At 28.8% G+C, this 24,380-nt stretch overlaps 2 protein-coding genes across 2 annotated transcripts; both read left to right on the top strand.

Moving 5' to 3' along the window:
• Positions 1 to 1,245: 1,245 nt before the first annotated feature.
• On the top strand, positions 1,246 to 18,353 carry LOC145189419 (DDB1- and CUL4-associated factor 13-like). Its single transcript, XM_090089405.1, has 12 exons — positions 1,246 to 2,073; positions 5,479 to 5,534; positions 5,701 to 5,752; positions 5,942 to 6,035; positions 7,575 to 7,717; positions 11,126 to 11,251; positions 11,417 to 11,616; positions 14,665 to 14,763; positions 14,857 to 14,893; positions 17,546 to 17,634; positions 17,854 to 17,928; positions 18,067 to 18,353. The coding sequence occupies exons 1-12, from the start codon at positions 1,804 to 1,806 to the stop codon at positions 18,152 to 18,154; spliced, it is 1,329 nt and encodes a 442-aa protein (XP_089945531.1). The 5' UTR covers positions 1,246 to 1,803; the 3' UTR covers positions 18,155 to 18,353.
• A 118-nt stretch (positions 18,354 to 18,471) lies between these two features.
• Positions 18,472 to 20,333, top strand: LOC145189423 (renalase-like). The gene is made up of 4 exons (XM_090089406.1): positions 18,472 to 18,845; positions 19,072 to 19,217; positions 19,391 to 19,735; positions 19,855 to 20,333. The coding sequence occupies exons 1-4, from the start codon at positions 18,610 to 18,612 to the stop codon at positions 20,181 to 20,183; spliced, it is 1,056 nt and encodes a 351-aa protein (XP_089945532.1). The 5' UTR covers positions 18,472 to 18,609; the 3' UTR covers positions 20,184 to 20,333.
• The last annotated feature ends 4,047 nt before the right edge of the window (positions 20,334 to 24,380 follow it).

Below are 24,380 nucleotides of genomic sequence, written 5' to 3'. Positions count from 1 at the left end.
TAATTACAAAGTTTAGAGTCTGTAAGTTAGTTCTGACTTAGTACGAAAGATAATGTCTCTTAAATAGCCTTCATTCTCGGCTTTACAAAGTCGAGCTCTTTCTAAGCTATTCTCCATGACACATCTAAGGTTGTAGGGAAAGAATTTCCTGTCGTATGTTTGCCTTAAGTTCTTGAATAGTTCGGGGCTTATTTGCATACACTTTGTCTTTAAGATATCCCCAAAGCCAAAAGTCTTGTGCTGTCAAATCAGGAGAGCGTGTAGGCCATTTAAAATTGGAATTACGAAAGATTATCCGATCATGAAACATTGCAGTTAACAACTGCATTGTGGCTCTAGCGGTATGTGCAATTGCTCCATCATGTTGCCACAAATACCCTGCCATGTTTGGTAACTGAGGCTGAACAAAATTCGCTAGCATGTCTCGATATCTCTCAGCAGTTACAGTCACAGCATTTTCAATTGCATCTTCAAAGTGGAAGGGCCCAAATACCCTATCTGATGTTACTCCACACCATGTTGTGACTTTAACCGGGTGCAATGGACTCGCATGAACTTGGCGTGGATTTTCTGTGCCCCAGAATCTGGTATTCTGCTTATTCACATGTACATTCAAATGGAAATGAGCTTTATCTCCCATTATCAACTTGTGAATAAACTCATTGTCATTTCTTGCAGTTCTCTGAAACCTGACAGCATAATTTGGTCGTTTTTGAAAGTCTGTTGGTTGTAAAAATTGCATTATGAACTTTGTAAGGGTACATGTGCAAGTCTCTTTGAATGTGCTGCAAAGAGCTCTGTGAGATGCCAAGTTCTTGAGAATGCCTTCGAGTGGATGTGGTTGGGTTCTCTTCAATGCTACGGCTCGCAGCTTCAGTATTTTCACGTGTACTTACTGAACGACCTCGTACACTCCTAGACCTAGCACTTACAGAGCCATGCTCTTGAAAACGCATCACTAGGTTTAGTATTGCAGGTCTACTAGGGGGATGTCGAACATTGAAACGATGCATATACGATCTTTGCGTTGCAACAACTGACCGTCTATTTTAAAAAAAAAATTCAATTATCTTCACTCTTTGTTCTGTTGTAAACTTATCCATACCAAAAATCTCCAAAGATTATATTTTTTAATTCTGAAAAGAGAAATAGAAATATATAAATAGAAAAAAGTTATTTAATTTTTAAAATGAAAAGTGACTTATGGGCCACTTTGTATTTCGACCAAAAAACATATAAGATTTCAGAAAACGATTGACGCCAGTGGATCAGCCTTCCGATTGACGGCGGCCATCAAAAAATTCTGCCTTCAAAACTAAGTTCTAACGGTAGCCTCTAATTGGAATGCGGAAGCAACTGGAGGTGAAAGCCAGAATATACTGCAAGTAAAAATATTTTTGGGAAGCGGCCGCCGATAGCTACGGAAGAAACGTGAAGGCGGGGAAGATTTCTGCCGTTTATAAGGTTGTAGACCCTCAAGATCCGTAAATGCTTTAAGTTCCACGTGACAGCGAAAAAAAAAAAGTCTTCTAAATATTTGTGTAAAAATGGAATCTATATTTGTTAAATTGATTCTGCAGTGGACTCTTTAGGTCTATTTTAAAACATGTGTTTGAAAATGTTAGAAAATTCAATAAAATTTAAAAGTGTGACATATAGCAAATGGTGTTTTGCAAAATTAATGATTATATATATAGTCACAAACACACCATTACACACTTCAGTTGATGATTTTTATGTAAAGGTATGGTTACTATTTAGATTAAGAAACTTATCTTTTACTAAGTGAAATATGTTTCTGCAATGAAAGTCAAAGTACTTTCACGTAATCCTGAGGAGTATCTTCGCGGAAGCACTAGTGAGATCAATCGTTTACCACGAAATTTAGATCCTGATTTGCATCCTTTTGAAGCTGCTAGAGAGTACACTAGAGCATTGAATGCTGCTAAACTTGAAAGGGTTTTTGCTAAACCATTCTTGGCTTCATTAGATGGACATAATGATGGTGTAAATTGTCTGTCACGCAACCCAGTCAAAGTCTCATCAGTAGTATCTGGAGCTTGTGATGGTCAAGTGAGTGATGATCAATTTTCACTATATATATATATATATATATATATATACACACACACACACACACACACACACACACACACACACACACACACACACACACACACCACTACTATCTTACTGTCTTATTTTGTGCTTGAACCATTTTTTAACTCACAGCACTCTTACTTTAAATTATCTTTCTCTTACAATTGATAATGAGTTTAGATTTATAATAATAAGTGATAAGTGAAACAACTTGAAAAATTAAACATAAAGTATGCTGTCAAGTGCCATTTTTAAGTAATACTATAAATATGTAAGAATTATTTAGTTAAAATAGTTATTTTGTAAATGTATATATATTGAGGTGGTCCTTATTTTTGAATTACAAACATTTTGCTTTTTACCTCATCATTTTATTCACTATTTTAAGAAAGTAATTTGCATAAAGTTTGGTCATGATTATTTGACCCTTCCTTGTGCTACAATAAGGTTGAAAAGTCATTAAAGAGGATAGTTTTATGTTTTTTTAAGCTTAATTCGAAATTGCATTTAGCATAAAAATATATTTGCTATGTAACCTTCCTTGGTTACATAGCAAATACATTTCTATACTAAATGCAATTTTGATTATAATAAATGGTTATAACAATTGGTTATGATAAATGGTTCATTAAAATTTTTAGTTGGCTCAATTTTCCAAGAATGATAATAAAATACAGAAAATTTAAATTGTTTTGTGAAACTTAATTATTATGACTATTTAAATATTTTTGATAAACTTTTGAGGGTAAATTTAAATTTCATGTCAAAAAAGGTTTTAATTTTAGTTTGCTAAAGAAAATTCATGTGTAAAACTATAATTAGATCAAACATTTTACTGAAAAAGTCAGATTTTCAATAACTAATTAATGATAACAATATTATATAAGAATTAACAATCACAGTATTTTCAATAGTCAATAATTAATTTGACAATGATTACAATATAATCTGGTTATGTATAATTTAAGATTTTGTTTGTTTTTAACTTTAATTGTTGGTTTAATATATCTTAATTGGACGAGGTTTTCCAAGAGAGGTTTTATATATGTTTTTTACAGGCTATTTATATTAAAAGACAAGAAATTAGGTCTCAAATAAGGTTACTTAAGATAATGTGCATGCTATCATTAAATGGCTTATGTTGTGGAAATGTTCCTAAATTTAGAATGTTGGTGTTTTTATGATAGTAAGACTCGCTGAAGTTGAAATCTGACATTATCAGTTATCAATCTGGTTTAAAGCAACCATTTCCTACACTTTTGGTGGACATTTGAATGTTTTTAGACCACATCACTCTTTTCCTTTTTTGTTTTTGGTTTTTGTTCTTGTAGCATATACCCTTCCAACGCATTTTTTTTATGACTATTTCAATTTTCTCCATTAGTTTAATTTCATAACTTTTTTCTGATGAAAGCAGAATATTTTTCATTGAGTACTCAAAGTTTACTTTCTCTATCGTGAGAATGAAAAATTTTTGTAGGGTGCTCGTCTTGTTTGGAGCAAATATGTATATGTTAAAAAAGAATTGTTCTTGCTAATGGCTTCAAATTAGTCTTTACTATCAAATGGTGCAAGCATGTTTTTATTCATATGCCAACACTTACTCAGCAGCTCTTATTTTTTGTTTAGTAAATTTGTGCCACTATAGATGGCAATTTTAGTTTTTTTCATTTAAGCATAGGGGACATCTTATTGTGGTTATTTGGTAACGTTGCCATTTTCTGATTATACTTCATTTAATTAATGGTTTAATTAATGGAAAAAAGATCAAATTCTTCTGAGGACCTCATCACAAAGATTGGGATAGATGGTAGGGTTGGGTTTTTGAAAGTCGGTCTTAAACTCATGGAAAAGAAACTTAAAAATAATCAATCTAATTCATTAGGTCTCAAGTTGCATCAAAAATTTTCCAAGGACTCTAGTGTGAAGTGCCAAATGCTAGAAACTTATGGTAATGTCAAAACCATCCTTAATCTTATCCAAGCTCAGGAAATTCAGTTTGTTGTTTCTTGTGATATAGAAATGGCCAATATTCTTTGTGGCCTTCAGTCTCATTCTAGTATGCATCCATGCTGCTGGTGTGATGTCAGTGCCAAAGAACTGGAAAAATCAGGATCTCCTTGAACAATAGGCACACTAAAAAAGGACAATGAAGCCTTTTTGAAGTATGGGAAGATGTTAAAAGAGCCAGAGATTTTTCTAATGCTGTGCAAGCTCTAATTTTGTTCAAATTTCGCTCCACCTAATGATGGGTGTAGTTGACCATGCCCTCAAGGTCTTAAAAGAAAATTGGCCTGAAATTATTGAATGGTTGACTTCTATTCATATTTCACTTTAACCTTTTCATAGAGGTTAGCTTGCAGGTCCTGATTGCATAAAAGTTCTCATAAGTGTTGTTCGCCTTCAACTATATGCTGAGAAGAAAAATGCTTTTGAAGCTATTCCACTCATTGAGCTAATGATAAAATTCAGCAATGTGGTTGAGGCATGCTATGGAATCAAATTGAGCGAGGAGTACAACCATAATTATTATGTATTTTGGCTGATGATTGCTGGTACGCCGGTATGAAACTTTAAGTTCCAACAAAGTTGTCATCCTTCGCTGTATCTTCTATATAATTGCTCTTGCTAGCAGGCTATTTGAGCACTCTTGAGTGAAGAAGTCTTTTACTAATCACAATATATATATATATATATATATATATATATATATATATATATATATATATATATATATATATATATATGTATATATATATATATATATATATGTATATATATATGTGTATATTTTTGTGTAGATGTGTATATAAATATAAATGGGATATTTGAAAAGTAGCCCACAATTTTAACATAAGCTAGCAATATTAATAAATAAACTACAGTAAGTTTTATTTCACAAACACAACTAAATTAGGAATGTTTTTTTGTAGTTTATAATAGATGCTCGAAATGGCCTCCAATTTCTCTCGTATCCAATTGATGCTGTGTGTGGTGAATGGGTCTTTTATTAAATTAATTAATGTGCTTGTTTGAACTTTTGTAGTGCTGCTGTTTCACTTTTACCCTTACTTCCATAATAGCATTTGATGATGGAAATTCTGTCTTAGAAATATTGTTCATGACTGTATTCTTAAAAATAAAAATCTACAACATAATACTCTTTCTGTATGTATGTTTAAAAAAACAACATTCTAAGAATATTCTCATTGGCTAATTAGTAACAGACAAACGAAACTGTGCATTACCTATCGAACACCCTGTATGTGTATGTATGTATATATTTACACACACACACATATTCACATTTTGTTTGTGTGGGGGAAAGAAATATTTGTTTCTTTCAAGGAATCAAGAAATTTCTGAAATTGTTTTTAGATTAAATTCTGGCATCTACAAACAAAATTGTGCCTTAAAACTGTCACAGCACACAGGTTTGTTCTTCAGCTAAGTTTTTAACTACTTAATTCATAAATGTTCATAAATGTTTGTTGAAGTAAAACTTAAACAAATTTGAATTATTGAAATAAAATAAACATTAATTATATAGGTAATGAAATGAAAAAACTTTCTTTTCATTTTTATATTCTTTCTTTTTAGTGGCTTTGTTCGTGGTATAACATTTAGTCCTTGTGGTAAAAAGATATTTTCTGTAAGTTCCAAAAAATGATTTTACTATATCCTTTTTTTTAATCGTGTCAAGTTTTTATAAAAATACATAACACTAAAAATGAAATTTATTCAACTGTTTTCTTAGTTCAAGTCAAATATTGACAATTTTCTAAATTTTGAAGGTTTTGATAGCATGTAGATTTTATACATATTTATAATTTACGTTAAGGTTGGAGATGACAAAACAATCAAACAGTGGGATGTGGATAACAATGAAATTTTAGAACCAATATCAACATTTCTACATTCAAGAATGATGACAGGTCTTTTTTACTAAGTTAGAGTATTTTATTTTTCAAAGTGAATTTAAGAAGCCAAGTTTTCATTGCTAAAAAAAAATGTATAAAAAAACTTTAATGTGAGCTAAAAGAAACTAGTTTTTTTAAACACCTTTTTCTTAGAGAAAATAAGGATTCTTAGATTGAGTCATGAGATTCAGTCTAAGAATACTTATTGAAGGGAGAAAGGTTAACCAACCTTTTTTTCAAAATATTTTACATGTGTCCAAGAAATATTTTATCATCCCACTTCCACCTGGTTTTTACCCACTTCCACCTGGTTTTTCCTCTATAACTCTGTTTTGTAAAATTTCACTTCCTCTTCAGCACTGCTAAAGTTCAAACTTTCTAGAAATTTATTATAAAGACTGTGGAAGAAATGGAGTTTAAATGACATTTTTCATCTAGGCAGCAGAATTTATCTGCCATTTTTTAATAGCTACTATGTATGATTATGGACCATTACCTGTGATAATTATACAAAGAACCAAAAAGCACATTTTGGAGTTTGCTAAAGGTCACAGGAGTTAGATAGTAGAACAGTGGAGAGGACTTTAATGGTTGGATGAGTTAAAGGTTATCCTAAAAGGTTCAAATTGTAAACAAAATGTGAAAAGTCCAGTTGACAAAGGATTGTACAAAATAAGTGTGTACTATTGGAACCATGAAGCAAAGGTTTGGTAGTTTAGGTGTGCTTTTCAGGATTTTTTGGATAAGGAACACTCTATCGCATAAAAGGTATAATTGACAAATATATAGTTCAATTCTGAAGAATCATGTTATGTAGATGAAAATATGCCTCAATGTTGGATGTTCCAACAAGGCAATGGTCCCAAATACTTATCAAAATTCACTAAATTGTGGATTGATACAAATAAAATCACCTGAATGAAATAGCCTGCACAATAGCCTAACTTAAATTCTACTGAGAGTTTTTATAATTGACTTGATGATAAAGTGCATTTGCATGTTAGGTTCAGAAATACTGAATAATTGTTTAAGGAACTTTAAACTGCCTGGTCACAAAAAAACAAGTTCAAATTGACTAATTTATTGAGTCTATCCTCATCGATGTACTAAAAGAACAAAATGATGATATGAATGAATAATGCTATCAGTTGCTGATCTGATATGCTTTTGATAACATATTTTTAAAAGTTTCTTTGGTTTGAAGTTGAAAAGAATATTTTTTTCTTTTCTGTAATTTTTTTTTTCTTATCTTGCTGTGTCAATAAGTATCTTTCTTGCATATAGTAAATGCTTATGCTATTTTTTATCTAAATCAATATAAATAGCATAAAAAATCAAAATATTTTTTTTCTATTGAAATCAAAATAGTTTTTAGCATACTAAAATGCTTTTATAAATTTGAAATGCTTTAATATATTTTTTTAATGCTTACTAAAATACATCTAAATACTTTTAGTAGATATAAATGAATTTTGTTTGATGGTTGCAAATTACTTTCTAATTTCCACTTTTCTCCTACACATTGAATATTTTGAACTGCTATTTCCTGTGCAGGCATACATCATCATGAGAAAGATGCTACATTTGCAACATGTGGTGAAACAGTTGAAATTTGGGATGAGAATAGGTCAATACCTGTTCAAACTTATTCTTGGGGAGTCGATACTATTCATAGTGTAAAATATAATCCTATTGAGGTACTTTTTTACCATCATTGTTTTTACTATTGTTAATATTGGGAAAACTATTGTGGTAATATATAGAATTGTTGTAAATAAACAGATTTTGTAATAGGATATAGGACTATTAACTTTACAGATAGTAAATTGTTAATAATTGCTCTGTTACCAGATTGTTTGTGGTCTTGCATGTTTTTGTTGGTCTTTTTTTTTTTTCTTTTTCCTTCTCCCTTTTTTTTCCTGTTTATATTTAATTTCTTTTGGGGGAAGTGTGACAGATTTCATAAAAAAGATAGTAATCAAGGCAGAAAGTAAGGCAAAAAACTGTATACACAATTTGTGGCTTCCAGTTTTCAAACTAAAGTGGCAGGGGAAAGTTGGCTTTTTTTTTTTCTTTTTTTTTTTTCCTTTTTCTTTTTGAAGTTGTCTCTTTAAATTCTTTAACCAAAATTATGTGAACTTATAGCCAAGGCGAATGCAATGACAAAGGTGTGCTGTTGTTTTTTTATAGCTAAATGACATTAGATAACAACTACTTCAATGCAACACTTTTACTTTGTAGTATTTTAATCCTTTTCCTTTTTGTTCTTTCCTCAAACAAAGACAAATTTCAAAGTGCTAAAAATGATTAGAGTTTAATTGCAGCAGGCAGTTGACACTCAGGCATACAAAAGTAGCTTCAAATGTTCTTGTTTTAAGAAACATTTTACAAGTGTTGAGTTATGTTTCTGGCTTACAGAGCAAATATTCCTCTTATTTATGAGTTTTATGTTTGTTTTGATCCCTTACAGTAGCAAATATTGATCTTGTTGGGGTTTGTTTAATTGTGAGCTAAGTTTTAAATTTCTTTCTGAATTTTGTTTGTATTAGCAAGTCTTTTTGAATCCTATTTATTGATTTTTTATTGCTTTGGATTCCTATTATTTATTTTTCATTCTTGTTATATTTCGTTCCTATTATTTATTTTCGTTCTTTACAATTTTATGATTTTATATTGAAAATCTAAAATTCTTTTTTTTTTTTTTTTCTTTTTTGTTTTTTTACATAACAGTGAACTGTAAATTAAAATTCTGAAAGAATATTCTGCATGCTTTTCCCTATGTGGGTCTTCAATTATCCGAAAATAAGTCCCTAAATAAAAGAGGCTTTATTTTAAAAAAAAAGATTAACTTTATTTCTAAATTGATTTTATTGTTCTCTTTTTTTTTAATGCTTAATGTAAGGATTAAGGTTGTTTGAGAGGATGCTAAAGGAGATATTTCTTGACAGTTCTAGAGGTGGGGGAGGGAGACTTTCTTAGAGAGAGGACAGGTTGTATTAACATAAGAGTAGACATGAATTAAGTACATGTAAAATTTCATTATGAGTTTACTATTGTGTTTCATCTTCTAGTGTTTCTTGATCTACTAATCAAGCCAATATTTTATCATCTTAAGATTAGGATTTTTCAATTTTCTATAGTAAATAAAGTTAATAAAATCTACTTATTGAAATATTTAGGTAATTTGCCTAATTATTTTATTAAGTAGATTTTATTATTCTCATTTGCTAAAACATGGGGTAAGGGGTCATTTCCTTAAAATCCTAGACAAGCAAGGGAAATGTTTTTTAAAAGGAAGAAGGTTAGAGTTATTCACACCAGAGTGCACCATGATGAAGTACATACATACTATTTTAACATGAGTTTGTTGTGTTTCACCTTCTAAAGTTGCTTGATTTGTGGTTAAGACTTTATTAAATGAGTTGATTTTCAATGGGTACATGCTGTAAAAACTCAGTAAAGTTACTGTAACCATGAAACAACAAAATAGTAAGTAAACATTGTCATTCATTGTTACTTTTATAAAAGTTTATTGAAAATGTTTTTACTGCGATAACAATATACTACTTTAAACAATTATTTTTAAACCCACAGCATTTAAGGTTACTTTTATGATTAGCTAATGATTGTCCACTATCAGAATCTTGTAATATAAGTAAAGGTTGCAACACAGAGCTTCAAACATCTTTGTTTCAGTTTTGCAAGAATTTGTTCAGAAGTAAGAAGAGTTGCACTTGGTAGGCAAAGAGCAAATTGAAGTTTTTTTTTTTGTTTTTTTTTTTTGTTGCAGTGATAGTGTTGTCCAACAGAACTTTTGATGGTTCTTAGGCAATATAGGTCATCTCTCTTTGGGTTTTGAGCAACAGATTAACTTTAAAAAGAACTTTCATGTTTTCTTTTTCTTTTAAAAGAACTTTGTTTTCATAGTTTGTATTTGCTTCTCAGTAACTGTATAGTTAGATTTACAACTTAGATTCCGGTTGATGTTTTAGCTAGTTCTATGTTAACTTTTTGCCCAATGATTTTCAAGTATCTAATCTTTTCCACTGCTTTTACAAAAAAGAATTATAATAAATTAAGTTTTCATCAAAATGATGAAAGCTTAAACAAATAAACTGGTAATTATCCAGATTGTTACATTTTTTTAAAGATTTATCTCAACTTTGTAAAGAGCACATACTCATAAGGAACAAGTCATAGTTTTATACTTTTTGCTAATGTATTTCTTTGTAAATTTTTTGAGCAATAAACAGTATTTCATGTAACATAACTTTGTATAAGTTCACCTGAAGCTTGATAAAAATCTTGATCAAAGGTTTTTAAGTTACATTTTAAGTTTGTCACAACTTGATATACAACATTAAAATGACAATTTTTTCTTTCATTGAAATAAATATGCTATTCTACGAAATATTTATTTCTTTTTTTTTAGCAACCTACTACAGGGTATTTTTTTATCTACCCTTCCCTAATCTATTTTAAAAAAGCTTAATATATGCAAATTAAATATTTCCCAAAAAATGAAGTTTTTAAAATATAGCAAATAATCAATTAATCCATTCTATACATGCCTATAAGATGATTATTTGATTTATTTATATTATTTTGAAAAAATATTTAACTTAAAGGGATCATAAAATGTTTGATTGAATTTAATAGCGAGATGTTTTATTACAATTTAGTTACCTAAATATAAAAAAAGATAGCTTTATTAAGTTGCAGATACAAAAGATTTGAAATTGCAATTGCAGATTTGAAAGATTCTATTTATTGATTGATTGTTACTACTCAGCTACAAAAATGCAAACAAATAAAGTAATTCATTTAGCATAATGTATTTCTATGGATATAAGTAGACAGTTTAATTAATAAAGTTGAAAAAATTTAAGATGAGCAAAGAAATAATGTAAAAGTTAAGCAGCCAAGGTAATTTTTAAAACATGAAGGTAGATAATTGTTATCTAAGTAGTTACTTAGATACCTACCTGAGGTGGCCTAATCAAATGAAAAGTACTGTTAAATTTCTCTGTTTATTTTTTACAGGAATAATTTTAAGTTTGGTTTTTAGATATAATAATTTTTTTTTTTAATTTTATCTTTTTTAGACTCATATTGTTGCAGCTACAGCATCAGATCGTAGTATTATGCTTTATGATACCCGAGGTTCTAGCGCATTACGAAAAGTCATAATGAAGATGAGGAGTAATACAATTGCTTGGAATCCAATGGAGGTTAAATTAATCTAAATGAGTTTTTTTTATTGTAATCATCAAATTTTTTAATTTTCTTATTTTGATATGGAAATGATATTAGATGATGTAAATTTGTTGTGTCTTGTTTAAAGTTTTATATATTTATTTTACATATTTAAAGTTTTAGATATTTCTTTTAAAAAGGCATTTATATTTTCTGCGGCAAATGAAGATTCCAATGCTTACACTTTTGACATGCGTAGATTAGATTCTCCTGTTAATGTCCACATTGACCATGTAGCAGCAGTGTTAGATATAGATTATTCACCCAATGGTCAAGAATTTGTGACAGGTAGTTTTGATAGAACAATTCGCATATTTCCAAGAGATCGAGCAAAAAGCAGGTTAATAATTTAACTCTTTTTGTTGTTTTTTTATAAAATTTTTTCATTACTTCTTTTTTTTTCCTAAAAAATTTTCAAAAAACTAGTGTTTAAAATAAGTAAGTAAACAAATTTCAAATGAAGTATTAAGTAAACAATTAATTAAATATAATTACAAACACATGAATTAAGTTAAAAATGAATTAATTTGTGTAAATTCATTAATTGCAGAAGAACTATTTTAAAAAAATTGTTTTGTCAGCATCTTTTTTAAAGGTTTTTATTGGGTTCTAACTATAAATGTAGGATTATTTCAAGCTTCAGTTAAAATTGTTTTTTATGATCAATTAAATTTAAAATATGTGTTATAGACCATAAAAATATAAACACACTTCAAAAATTGGTATCTGTTTTACTTTTTTTTATCGCAGCTAGTTCATATTTGAAGTTTTAAATTTTCATATAAAAAGTTAATGTGTACTTTGTCCACCTTTGTTAAAAATATTTAATGGGAGCCCAGGTTTGCAACTATCTTAATACATTGGTTACTTTAGGTTCTAAAAAATACCCACTAACATTATATTGAAAAAATGCTGATAATATCACTAATAGAGGCAAACTTTGACTTTGAACAATGATGCAGTGATACCTGAATAGCACCCAGGATCCTTTTTTTTTCCCCACACTGGTTGATTACATTCTGTATTTGGATAAGGTGACATTAATTTATATCATCGTATTTATATTGACTTATATTCATAGTGACACTTCCAATCATTCAGGAGAATAACATTATCTGTCCTCTTATTTATTTGTATTAATTATTGTAATGTTCACACTAAACTCTGCAGTCTCACATATACTGTCACAGTTGATAAGTGGCTTAAAAATTGTAATGTTTTGATTAATTTGCTAGCAAAAAAGTATAGAGTTTATTACAGTCATTATGATAATGTGGATTGAAGGTTAGAGATGGGAAAGAAAGTCAAGAAAAAGAGGTTCATCAAGCTTAAAACATGGTCAGCAAGTGATCAGGGGGATTGATGCAAGTCCAGAGTACTCTGTATGGGGTATCAAAATAAAACTGGTGTTCCCTATTCAATAATCCCAAAGTCAAAAAGAGGTATGGCTACAAGACAAATAGGAAGCAAAAATATTTTGAATATCTCAATAGAAATTCAATGAAGGCCAAAAAGGTGGTTGTAAACTGCTACAACAAAAACTTCAAGAAAATTAAAAGTATGTAAAATTAAAATGGGTGTTGAAACCTACTGCAAACTTGATTGTTCAACACTCATAGGCCAGCAGTCTTATACAATTCCAATAGGTAAAGTCCCTAACAGTTTGCTAAAAAAAATAAAAATCAAAAAGTTTGGCAAGAAGTTAAGCTATCAAAACTCAGCCATTTTTCACAAATAGGAGTATGAACTTTGAAGTTCAATCTAAAAGAATGTTTAAAAAAAGCAAATTATACCAATGATCTGAAAGTATGATGAGCCGCTCATGTTCTTGATAGATTTTGTATCTTGCCATTACTTAAGAGGTGTAATCAAATGGTATCAACAAGATGGTGCTGATTTTGTCCCAAAAAACATGAATCTAGCAAGTATGCTACAACTTTCTTTAATTGAAAAATTTTGGGTAAGCATAAAGCGTGAACTGTGAAAGAATTGCCGCAGACATCAATCAATTTTGCTGAATTTGGGGATGTGGAATCACAATTTTACAAAAACCGCCGTCCAAAAGCTGTTCTCACTAAATTGAGAAATTGTTGCAATCAACTCAAAGATGATTTTCTAAAAGCTTTATTCTATTCATAGATAAATTTGCTTTAAAAAAAAATTTTTTAATGATCAAAATTGATAAAGTGGTTCATAAGATATTTTAAAAATCCCAAAAATCATTATCATTCCCAACAGTCTTTAACTCAATTAAACTTTTTGCCAGTTGAAATATCTTCCTAATTGTTTGTTGAATGTCTTTTTCTGATTTACACGAAAATAAATTTTATTCAAGTTATCTTTCTATTTATCAGTAAGCATTTTTCAGTAAAGAGAGTATTAGTCTTTCACAAGAATCAATACATTTTTCTTATTCAATTTACAGTTTCATGGAAAAAAATTTTCTAGAAATTATAATTGCATTTCATCTAGAAAATAATTTTCAAAATAAAATCAAACAGCTATTTCACAAAGTATAAACTTTGTAAATGTATTTTTCATAAAAGTTTGAGAGAACCCATCAATTCTAAAGGAGTGTCATCCGACTGCTATTCCAGTTACAAAAATGGTGTTTTTAGTATGTTTAGTATTATCCAAATTTAATTCATCCTAGTCAGACATTACATCAAGCAAGAATGGGTGATTGATGGTGATGACTAATGAAATATTGGTGGTTAGTTGTGATGACAGATAAAAGACTAGTGACAGATAGAAGACTGCTGATTGATAGTAAAGAAGATAAAAACTGTCTTTCCTTTAGGAAAAAGTAATTTTTGTATTATGTAGTTTAAGTGAATCTTTTTTTAAAATGGTGAACATAAGCATTTCAGTAAGATTTTTCAAATATAAGTTAAGTACTTCCCTTTGGTCTAAAATTAAAATGGATACCAATATTTTCATTTGATATTAAAAAAACTGAAGAAACCTGTATATGAAAATTTAAGAAAACTGCAATAGGGCTTTTTTCTTGAAACTTCATTTACAAACACTTCTTCGTCATTACGTTTCCTCTTGTACAAACACTTTTACAAAATATCATCATAATCTTGTAAACAGAAAATGCAGGTTTGCAAAACATCCATAGTTTAAGTAACAAGTTTGCTTGATATATATATGTGTGTGTGTGTGTGTGTGTGTGTGTGTGTGTGTGTGTGTGTGTGTGTGTGTGTGTGTGTGTGTGTGTGTGTGTGTGTGTGTGTGTGTGTGTGTGTGTGTGTGTGTGTGTGTGTGTGTGTATTTGTCTTCTTGTTTGTTAGATATTAAAAATAAATGGAAAATTACTTTTTTAATGTTTGTTACTTTTTTCTTTTGTAATGTTTTTTTGTAACTATAAAATGTTTTCTTTTAGAGAAGTTTATCATACTTCTCGTATGCAGCGCGTTTTTTGTGTCACTTTCAGTGGGGACTCTACATATGTACTATCTGGCAGTGATGAAACAAACATAAGGTAAGTGCATGTTTTTTTTGTTCCTATTTGTTGTTTTCTTGGTAATGCAAGAAATATTGCTTATTAAATATTAAAAAACATTTTTTTTTTAAGGATTTGGAAAAGTCATGCATCAGAAAAGCTTGGTCCAGTAAGAGATTGATTATTTATCAAATAATTACCTATGATATAATTATTTATCATATAATTTATCATACCATTTAGTTAATTATCATATAATGAATTATAATATATTTATGATACAATTATTTATCAAATACTGTTGTTTGCTATCTATATAATTCTTGTTGGAGCTTCGATCATTTAAGTTTTTTAATGCTTTGATTTCTATAATATTATTTCTAATAAAACAATTCAAGATCCTAATTATGATTGATAATTTAATAATTAATAATTTATGATTCTAAATTTTGATGATAATCATTCATCAATCAATCAATCAAGTAATATATAAGAACTTCTGAGATAAAGTATTTTAAATCATCTAGAATAATACAGTGGAATGATTCTAATTAAATACGCTGAAACATTTTAACCACTTACAGTGTACACCTATAAAGAATGTAAAATTGGTTTCAAATAGGATAACAATTAAAGTATTAATCTAGAGAGTAAGTCCATTAATCTAGAGAGTAAGTTTTAAATCAGCATTTAGTTAAATTTTGAAAAATCTTTTCCATATAAGCAAAATTTCAACTTACTTTTGAAAATATTTTTCTGCAATTTTGAATTAGAAGTATCTTTTTTATTTTGTAAATTGCCAAGATTCTCATGTGTGATCACTTTGACAGAAGCAAATGAATTTAGATATGCTGTAAAATTATTCTGTGATAAGGGCGTCAGTTATTATGATAAAATAACTGACGCCCTTATCACAGGGCAATATTTGGAGATTATTATATTTTCCAACAAAAAAGATTGTTGGAAAATATAATAATCTCCAAATATTGTAAATACTTTAAGTGAATTAATTTTATATTATTTGTATTTATATAGTTTTTCATTAATTATATGGATTACTCTTTTAGATTTCATAAATTGTTCAACCAATTATTAAACAGCAAAATATTTTCTTAACTGCCAAAAACATGGGGCATATATTTTTGTTAATATCTTTTTTTTTTTTTATTTATGCTATTTAACTTACAATTCCTCTAAAATTACAAAATTTAAAAGTTCCCAAAATACTTTAAATGGAAATTTAATATGTTTTGGTGTACATATGAACTTTTTATACTCATCTGTTCCTTTTCAGGAATTATTTATGTATAAAGTATAATAAATTTAATATAATAAAATTTATATTTTAATATATTAATATGATAATAATATGTTAACATATTAAATTTTATACGTAAAATATAAATATATAGAAATTTATTTAAAGCTCTTCACTTACTGATGTAATGCTCTGATTCATGGTGAATTTCATTTTATTTTCCAATATAATATTCAATGTAAAAAATGAGTGGTACACGAAAAGTCATTTACCTAAAATTCTGATTTAAGAAAATTAATCTTGTTGCTGTTCCCAAAATTTTTATTTAAACAAAAAACTCAGCTGGATATTATTTTAACTTTACAAGTTACTAACATCAAAATTTTTTTTATCCCAATTCCGTTAATATCAAAGTTTTAATCCAATCTTATAGTAATTTTCCATAATTGAAATTTAATTGAAAAATAGTTACTTTTAATATTTTGAATCTCAAAAAAATGATTTTTTTTTTTATTCCCACAAAATTATCTTTAATAATCCAATTCCTTGGTTGCATTTCTTAATTTTGGCAGTATCAACTGAAATAACCTTGACCATGCTTATTTTCTGCAGTTTTTACAAATTGTGATGCTATGCTTCAATATTTTATGACAATACTTTAGGTCATGTGTATCTATTGAAAAAATCTCTAAATTCATTAACAAAACATTTTGATTGGTGCAAAAAGAGCCCATCTAATTCTCTTTTTGTGCTTTTTTTTCTTGCTCTTTCAGAGACTCTGTTAGTTTTAGAATAAACTACATCACAAACTTTGTTATGTTCTGGGTTATACTTTCTCCATAAGAACCCGTCCCTTGTGAAAATTAAATAGGGTTGGTCTTTTAAATTTCTTTATGAGATAGATTCAGTGCAGATTGATTGTTCCAAAGTTCTGTTTATTTTTCTCACAGGGGGGGGGGGGGCACATAATTTAACTCTATTTTCTTTGTAACTTGATGCCTTTTTTGGGTGATGATCAACAGGCACCTCATTGTTCTAGAAAGTTTAAATTTATTGGAATAGAAAGTTTAAAAACTACTTATGTGTTCACTTATTTTAGGAACTATAAAAAACATTGACCAACTGAATTCTTACTTTGGTAATACTTTTTAATAATGTCTAGATGGTCGGGAAATATCAAAAGCTGCCTGATTAAACTGCAACATATAATGAATATTTTGACACCTAAAAATAAAAAATATATCAGGAGCCTTTTAAAAAAACACCTCTATTGAATGATCCTTTATTTAACTATGAATCGGTTCAAACCATCTTCATGATAATCAGACCAATAGATGTTGTTACTGACTGCATTAGTATTAACATAGAAAACTATTTTTAAAGGTAAATTGAAGTTTTGCTTGTGCGGGAAGGATCTTTTAGAATTTAACTAAATGCTGATTTAGAACATAAATTGTAGATTAATGGTATGGGCTTTTTTTATTTATTTATTTGCTATCTTTTTTGAAGCCATTTTTAACTACTTTAAAGCAATTTTTTTGATTATATAAATGTGTTTTTTAGACAAACCCACGCCAGCGTCGAGATTTAAAGTATAATGCTAAATTAAAGAATCAATACCAGCATCATCCTGAAGTAAAGAGGATTCTAAAGTAAGTTCTTTTACAATAGAAATATTGATCCCTTCATATGTATGGTGATCGTTTAATAGACGGTGTAAGAATGGCTAATTTTTCTGACTGGCGGTGACTTACAAATTTATAAGCACGGCTCTCTGTTGTGATTTTGTCTCGTGTTTGCCTCGTTTTTTTCACATAAATATCCTAAATAATAAGAAATTTCAAATATTTATATGAAATTACTAAATTTAGACACCGACATGTTCCCAAACTTATTCACAAAGAAGCAAAAGAAAAGAAAATCATGTTGGACTCGATCAAACGAAAGTACGAAATTTATTTATCGTTCCGCTATTTTGAGGGTTTCTTTTTTAAAAAACGTCTTGAACGTCTCTATTTCTTTAGTTTTGGCACTTGTTAGTTAATTTCTACACGTAAATGCTTTTTTGTTTTTTTTTTTTTCAGGGAAGAGAGCATGCGTCTGCACAGTAAGCCTGGTTCTATGCCAGTAATACCGGAAAGAAAGAAACATATCGTTGCAGTTAAGAAATAAAACTCTGGATTTGATTTCGTTTCATCTTTTCGAAGAAAAAAAAAAGATAAAAAGAGAAACTGAAGAAGTTTTCCCTTTAATAAGAAGTTCAATAATCGGAACCGGAAAATCGACAAACGATTTTTCTTGATGAAATATTTTGAATTTTAAAGGAATGTATGAAATAAAAATGTTTGGTAAATTTATAAAAAACACTAAATTGATGTTGTTTTTAATTGAATTATTTAATTTTCAACTTTAATTTTTTTAATTAAGAAAGCAGATTTTCTTATTTTGCAATATTCTTTTGGTTATTTTCTTCCGACTTTTATGGCATTTTCTTAGTATTATTTTAAGATTAAAATGGAAAAAAATGCTACAAGACTAAAATCGAATTAAAAAGGTACTCCAATTTTTAGATTTCCAATATGGCTTTTTCAGTTGTGTCCAAGTTTATTAAGTAAAAAATTGTTTGAATGGAAATGAGACCATATAAAATACTTGTGGTTGGAGCCGGTCTAACTGGAGCTCTAACTAGTAACCTCATTAGGCAAACGCTGAAAGGAAGTGCCACTATAGAAGTATGGGAAAAGAGTCGCGGAGTCGGCGGAAGGATGAACAGCAGTCGCATGAATTCTGATTCGAATCTTTCGTGTGACATGGGTGCACAGTACATTACAGCTACTAAAGATTACATGCATAAGCATCAAAGGTACCATATTTATCAAAATGATAGTGATAAATATCCTTGTTTCTTTTAAACGAAGAGTTTATATACTAATGATGATATAGCATTAAATTCATTTACTGAGTGTGGCTAAATATGATGTGATGGGGATGTCATCGTTATAAGTTCTTTGAAATAATAGCTACATCTTTTTTTTTTTTTTTTTTCGTTTTTTTTTTAAAACTCAAAAATGAATCTAATAAATGTACAGCATTTACAATGAGCTGCTCGAAAAGAAAATCTTGGCTCCATTAGAAGAAAAAGTTGAAGGAATGAAAGAAAACGGAGATGACGTAAAGCATTTTGTTGCCCATCATGGGATAAGCGCGATTCCGAAGTATTTCATAAAAAAAGCAGGTTTGTAAATGGAAATGGGAAATTAGCGCAAGCAAATATTTTGCGTCCAAAAAATTGGGATAACTTTGGTGTCGTTGTTTGCATTTTTACTATTTTGTGCAGTTTTTTCTAATGAACAATTATCTCCGTATTATTTATCTCCGTACAATTAACGCGTGTCCATTCTGTTACAGATTGCAATTTAAAAACCAATACTGTTCTGAAAAGCATATCCATAGCCGACTCAGCTGTTCATGCAGTTGGCCTCAGTAACCCAGATCAATCGGTCAGTGTTCTAGCTGATGTTGTTATTGTTACTATACCTATTCCTCAGCTTCTAAATATACAGGGCGAATTTCCGAATTTACTTGGAGTGCATAGGAGGCCTATGGAGTTAGTGAGATATTCTTCACGTTATGCCCTTGGGTGCTTTTATTCAAATCTGAAAAACATTGAAGACGTCAGTTGGTGCTCGAAGTACATAGGTGGTGGCTCTTCTATTCGGTTCCTTTCTATTGACACCAAAAAAAGAAAGACAGGTATGTGAAAAAATCTAACATAGTTTTTCGTGATGGGTTTATCTTAAATAAATTTAATCATGGAAAAACTGAATCGAATATAATACTTCTGCGTCACGTTTCAATCATTTTCTTTCTAGATCCCGCTGAAGGAACATCAATTGTTGCTCATGCGTCCGTACCTTTTAGCGTTGAGCATTTTAAAAGTTCGTTTGAGGATGTTGAGAGAATAATTAACGAGCAATTATATGAAATATTACCGAACCTTCCAAAATGTGAATCTACGAAATTTATACGCTGGCGATATTCACAAGTAACTCAACCTTACGAAGGAAAACCCGGTTGTGTTGTTTTAAAATCATCACCATTGATAATATGCGCTGGTGATGGCTTTACAAGCTCCAATTTTGATGGTTGCGTTGATTCAGCGCAAGCAGTTCTCCAGGTTGTGCAAAATTATTGTATTTGATTGTAGTCAGTTCGCACGATTTCATATTTTAAATACATTATGTAATGGAATCAACCGAGAAGTTTTTTTTATTTTTTTATTTTTGGATTTTGTTTTTTAAATGTTTGACGTAACATGTTACTATATGAGAGACAAAGTTTGGTACATTTTCACGCGTTTATCCTCAATTCAGTAAAATGTTTTTACAATAATGATTATTAAACACGGTTGATTGAATTGCAGGTATTTCCTGAGGATAGAACAGATGCCGAACTCCGTTTTACATCCGGCTATTCGGTCGGACAAGTGAACCTTTGATCTATTTTCTAAAAGTAATTCGAGTTTCATCTTCGAGCTTTTCGAAGTACACGTTTTTTTTTTTTGTTGTTTTTTTTAAGAAGCCAAGCAGAAAGGACTCGTGCTAAATAGTTTCTTATTTTAAGGCAACTTTTTAAAATTCTAGTACTAATGGTTTCTTAAGAGTTTCTTAAGTTTCGATTATCGATAATTCAGATCGATATTCATATCGATAATTCAGATTATCGAGTTTGTTTACAAGATAAAATGTTTTACAGTTAGTCAGATAAAATTGAGTTCCATGAATATCATTCAATGTAATATAACCCTCAGATTTGTCCCTGAACAGAGCACAAATCGGTAATAAAAATTCCTCGAACTCTTAATGAAAATAAGTTTTTTATCTTATTAAGATTTTGGGGCTTCTAGTACAAGTTTCTTACAAAAAACTTTCTTATAAAAAAAAAAAAAAAAATATGTAGAGCCCCGAAAGCAAAAAACCGTTGAAGTAAAATTGACACGTGCTCAACACCGTTAGCTAGTTAAGATTACGCGAGCTTATGTTCGATTCAGCGAGCTTAAGCTCGTGGTAAAACTTTACGTTGAGTTTTATTTCTTCGCATTTATTTGCTTTCTTTAATCACTATTAGTTTAGTGTTTACTTTAGTGTAAAAAAATAAGATCGAATTCAAGAAGGGAAATTTTCCGGGAAAAAGCACATTAATTTTTTTTAAAAACTCAAAGTTCTAAGGTGTTTCTTTCTCGTTCTTGAAGAAGCAATATGACTTTTTACCTACCGGTACTTAGATTGCGGTTTACAAAAATTGTCATTACGTCATATTCTTGTGTTGCTAAGTTTTTTGCTCTAACATTTCAAAACTTCTTTGGATCTTTCCGTTTTTTTTGTTTTTTTGTTGTTTTTTTATGTGATTTATAAACTATATTCAAATTTTTTTTTTTTTTTTTTTGTGGAATAAAAAGGAAAATTGTTTGAACTATTTTTTAAATAACGAAACTAAATTTTTTAAAAAGTAGAAAATCGAGTTGTTAAACATTTTGTTAACGAGTTTCGAATATTGAAAAAATACTTTTAGAATTTTTTTCTTTGATATTAATTTCCTGCACAAGTCAATTTGAAATTCATTTCTTTCAACCGCAACTTTTTTTTTTTTTTTTTATCATTTAACAGATAATACCTTATTGATTTCTTTTTTTTTTTTAATAAATTGGATTAATATTTTAAACTTATCGCCAAAATGAAAATAGACTAAAAATAGAAATCTACGGAAAAAAACGCCAAAAAGAATTTTATAGTTTTAATGACTGAACAGAAATCTGATCAATCTTTAAAGCAAGAATCTAACATTGCCGTTCGTTTACCAATCGTTTAAGAATTCTCTGCTGAAAGAATCTTAAAGTTTTGAACTGTTAAAAAGAAACAAATCAAATCAAAAGCAAAAAGTAGGTATAAGGTCTCTTTTAGCACTGTTCTCAATTGTCCGAAAATAAATCAAAAATATCGCAAAGGTAAATGACGTCTTTTAAACTGACAAATAATGCCAAGAGAATAGCTGGCAACGAATTGTTGCAAACAAATCCATTTTCGAAAAGGAGAAAAAGTCATTAGGACGATAAAGAAATATTTTCTTTTAACCAGTAGTTCTTTAAATAGAAGAGACTTCTCCTGTGCTGATTTGTTCAAGTCGACACCAATCAACATCACGTAAAAACAGATATCCAAATATGATTATTTTTTTTTTTAATGACCTATTTCTCTTAATTTTGAGTGTCATAGTTTTTCCCCAAGTGGACTACCCGATCTCATCCCAGCTTTAAAACTATATATTTATTCTAAATGTAAATTCACATTAAATTCAAATGTGGATTCACATTAAGAATATATTATAGTTTTAAAAGTGTTAAAACCATTTGAAGCGTACTTTATAGTAAAATGTGTATTGCGTATTTTGTAGTAAAGAAAAAAGCTGGAAAACGTAGATTTATTTATGCAGCAATTTTCATCTTGCAACCAAGGCAATCTTGTTACAAACTTTTTAAAGCAAAAGCAGGAGAACTTTTGAATAAAAGGATGGGTTTTTCTAAATTATCATAAGATTATTCCAAAAAGTACCTTTTTGTTATTCTTTTGAGAATGATCATTTTTAAGATTGATAATGTGCTGCCAAAATCAAGTGCTACACTTTTACTCGATGGGTAAGGTATTTATTTGTTTTGGAACAACCGAAGGCTAACAATATACTTGTTCTAATATCTTTTGAAGTGTGACTGGTAATCTAGATATTGAAAAAGTTTATTTACCAGTTCAAGAAACGACAAATGTAAGTTGAGCAGAATAAAAGTTGCAGAAAAATAGAGGAACAGAAAAACTTAAAAAAAATTCATTCAAAAATATTTTTTAGTTTTTGTTCTTGTTATGTAATAAAACCCTTTTTGCTGTGTATTAATATCTTTCAAATACATTTTTAAAAAAAAAAGCAACAAAGATTCGTTGACTCTTTGTTTATTTAATTATCTCTTGTTTTGAAAAAGGACAGTTAAAAAAAGCCATACATACATACATACATACATACATACATACATACATACATACATACATACATACATACATACATACATACATACATACATACATACATACATACATACATACATACATACATACATACATACATACATACATACATACATACATACATACATACATACATACATACATACATACATACATACATACATACATACATACATACATACATACATACATACATACATACATACATACATACATACATACATACATACATACATACATACATACATACATACATACATACATACATACATACATACATACATACATACATACATACATACATACATACATACATACATACATACATACATACATACATACATACATACATACATACATACATACATACATACATACATACATACATACATACATACATACATACATACATACATACATACATACATACATATATGTATATGTATGTATGTATATATATATATATATATATATATATATATATATATATATATATATATATATATATATATATATATATATATATATATATACACATACATCTATGTATGTATGTAAACTAAAATGGAGTCACTGCAAAACTAATTACTGCATGATGCTACATAAATTGAATATTTATTAGCAGATGTGTGGTGTACTGCTTGATGTTGTAGCCATGAATGTTAAGGAGTGATGTCACTTTCTTTCGGTTGTGGATAATTATTACGGAGTAATAATGATGATTGATAAGAATATTCATGTAAAATATTTTATAATTTTCCTAAAATTTATGTAAAAGCTCAATATTCACTCTGGTCGCGTTTACATTGCTTTTCAACTTTTAATGTAATATGCATCAAGTTATTCTTCATTATATTTTAGTTGTAGAAGGGTCACTAATTATAATTTATTAGTTCATATAATATGTATATTAGTATATGTAATATATATAGAAATATACATAATATATCTAAATAATACATTTACTAAGATAGTAATGCATAGTTATAGTAATATATTAATGTAAGTAACGACAAAGGCTTTATTTTCGTTATAATTTTTTGATATGGAAGCGTTCTTTTATGATATTTCCTAATAATTTAGCAAAAAATATCTCCATTGAAAAATATATAAAATAAATATTTGCTTTGTACTTCACTTCCATAGTTTCTTCTTCTTTCTTAAGTTCATCAGTTTTTATAAGGGGCAGTAAGTTACTTGCAGATCCGTCAACTAATTAAATTGTCGTACCAATTGCAATAAAAAAAACCCATTATTATATAATGATAAATAATAAAATGATAAGCTTTTTTGGCATTATGATTTGCAAGAAAAGATTGCAAATAGTA

This window comes from Hydra viridissima, unplaced genomic scaffold (genome assembly GCF_058129835.1).
Source record: "Hydra viridissima isolate aposymbiotic clone 2 unplaced genomic scaffold, HvirCarnegie_v1 scaffold_5, whole genome shotgun sequence".
Lineage (NCBI taxonomy): Eukaryota > Metazoa > Cnidaria > Hydrozoa > Anthoathecata > Hydridae > Hydra > Hydra viridissima.
This window is presented reverse-complemented; position numbering and strand designations above follow the sequence as displayed.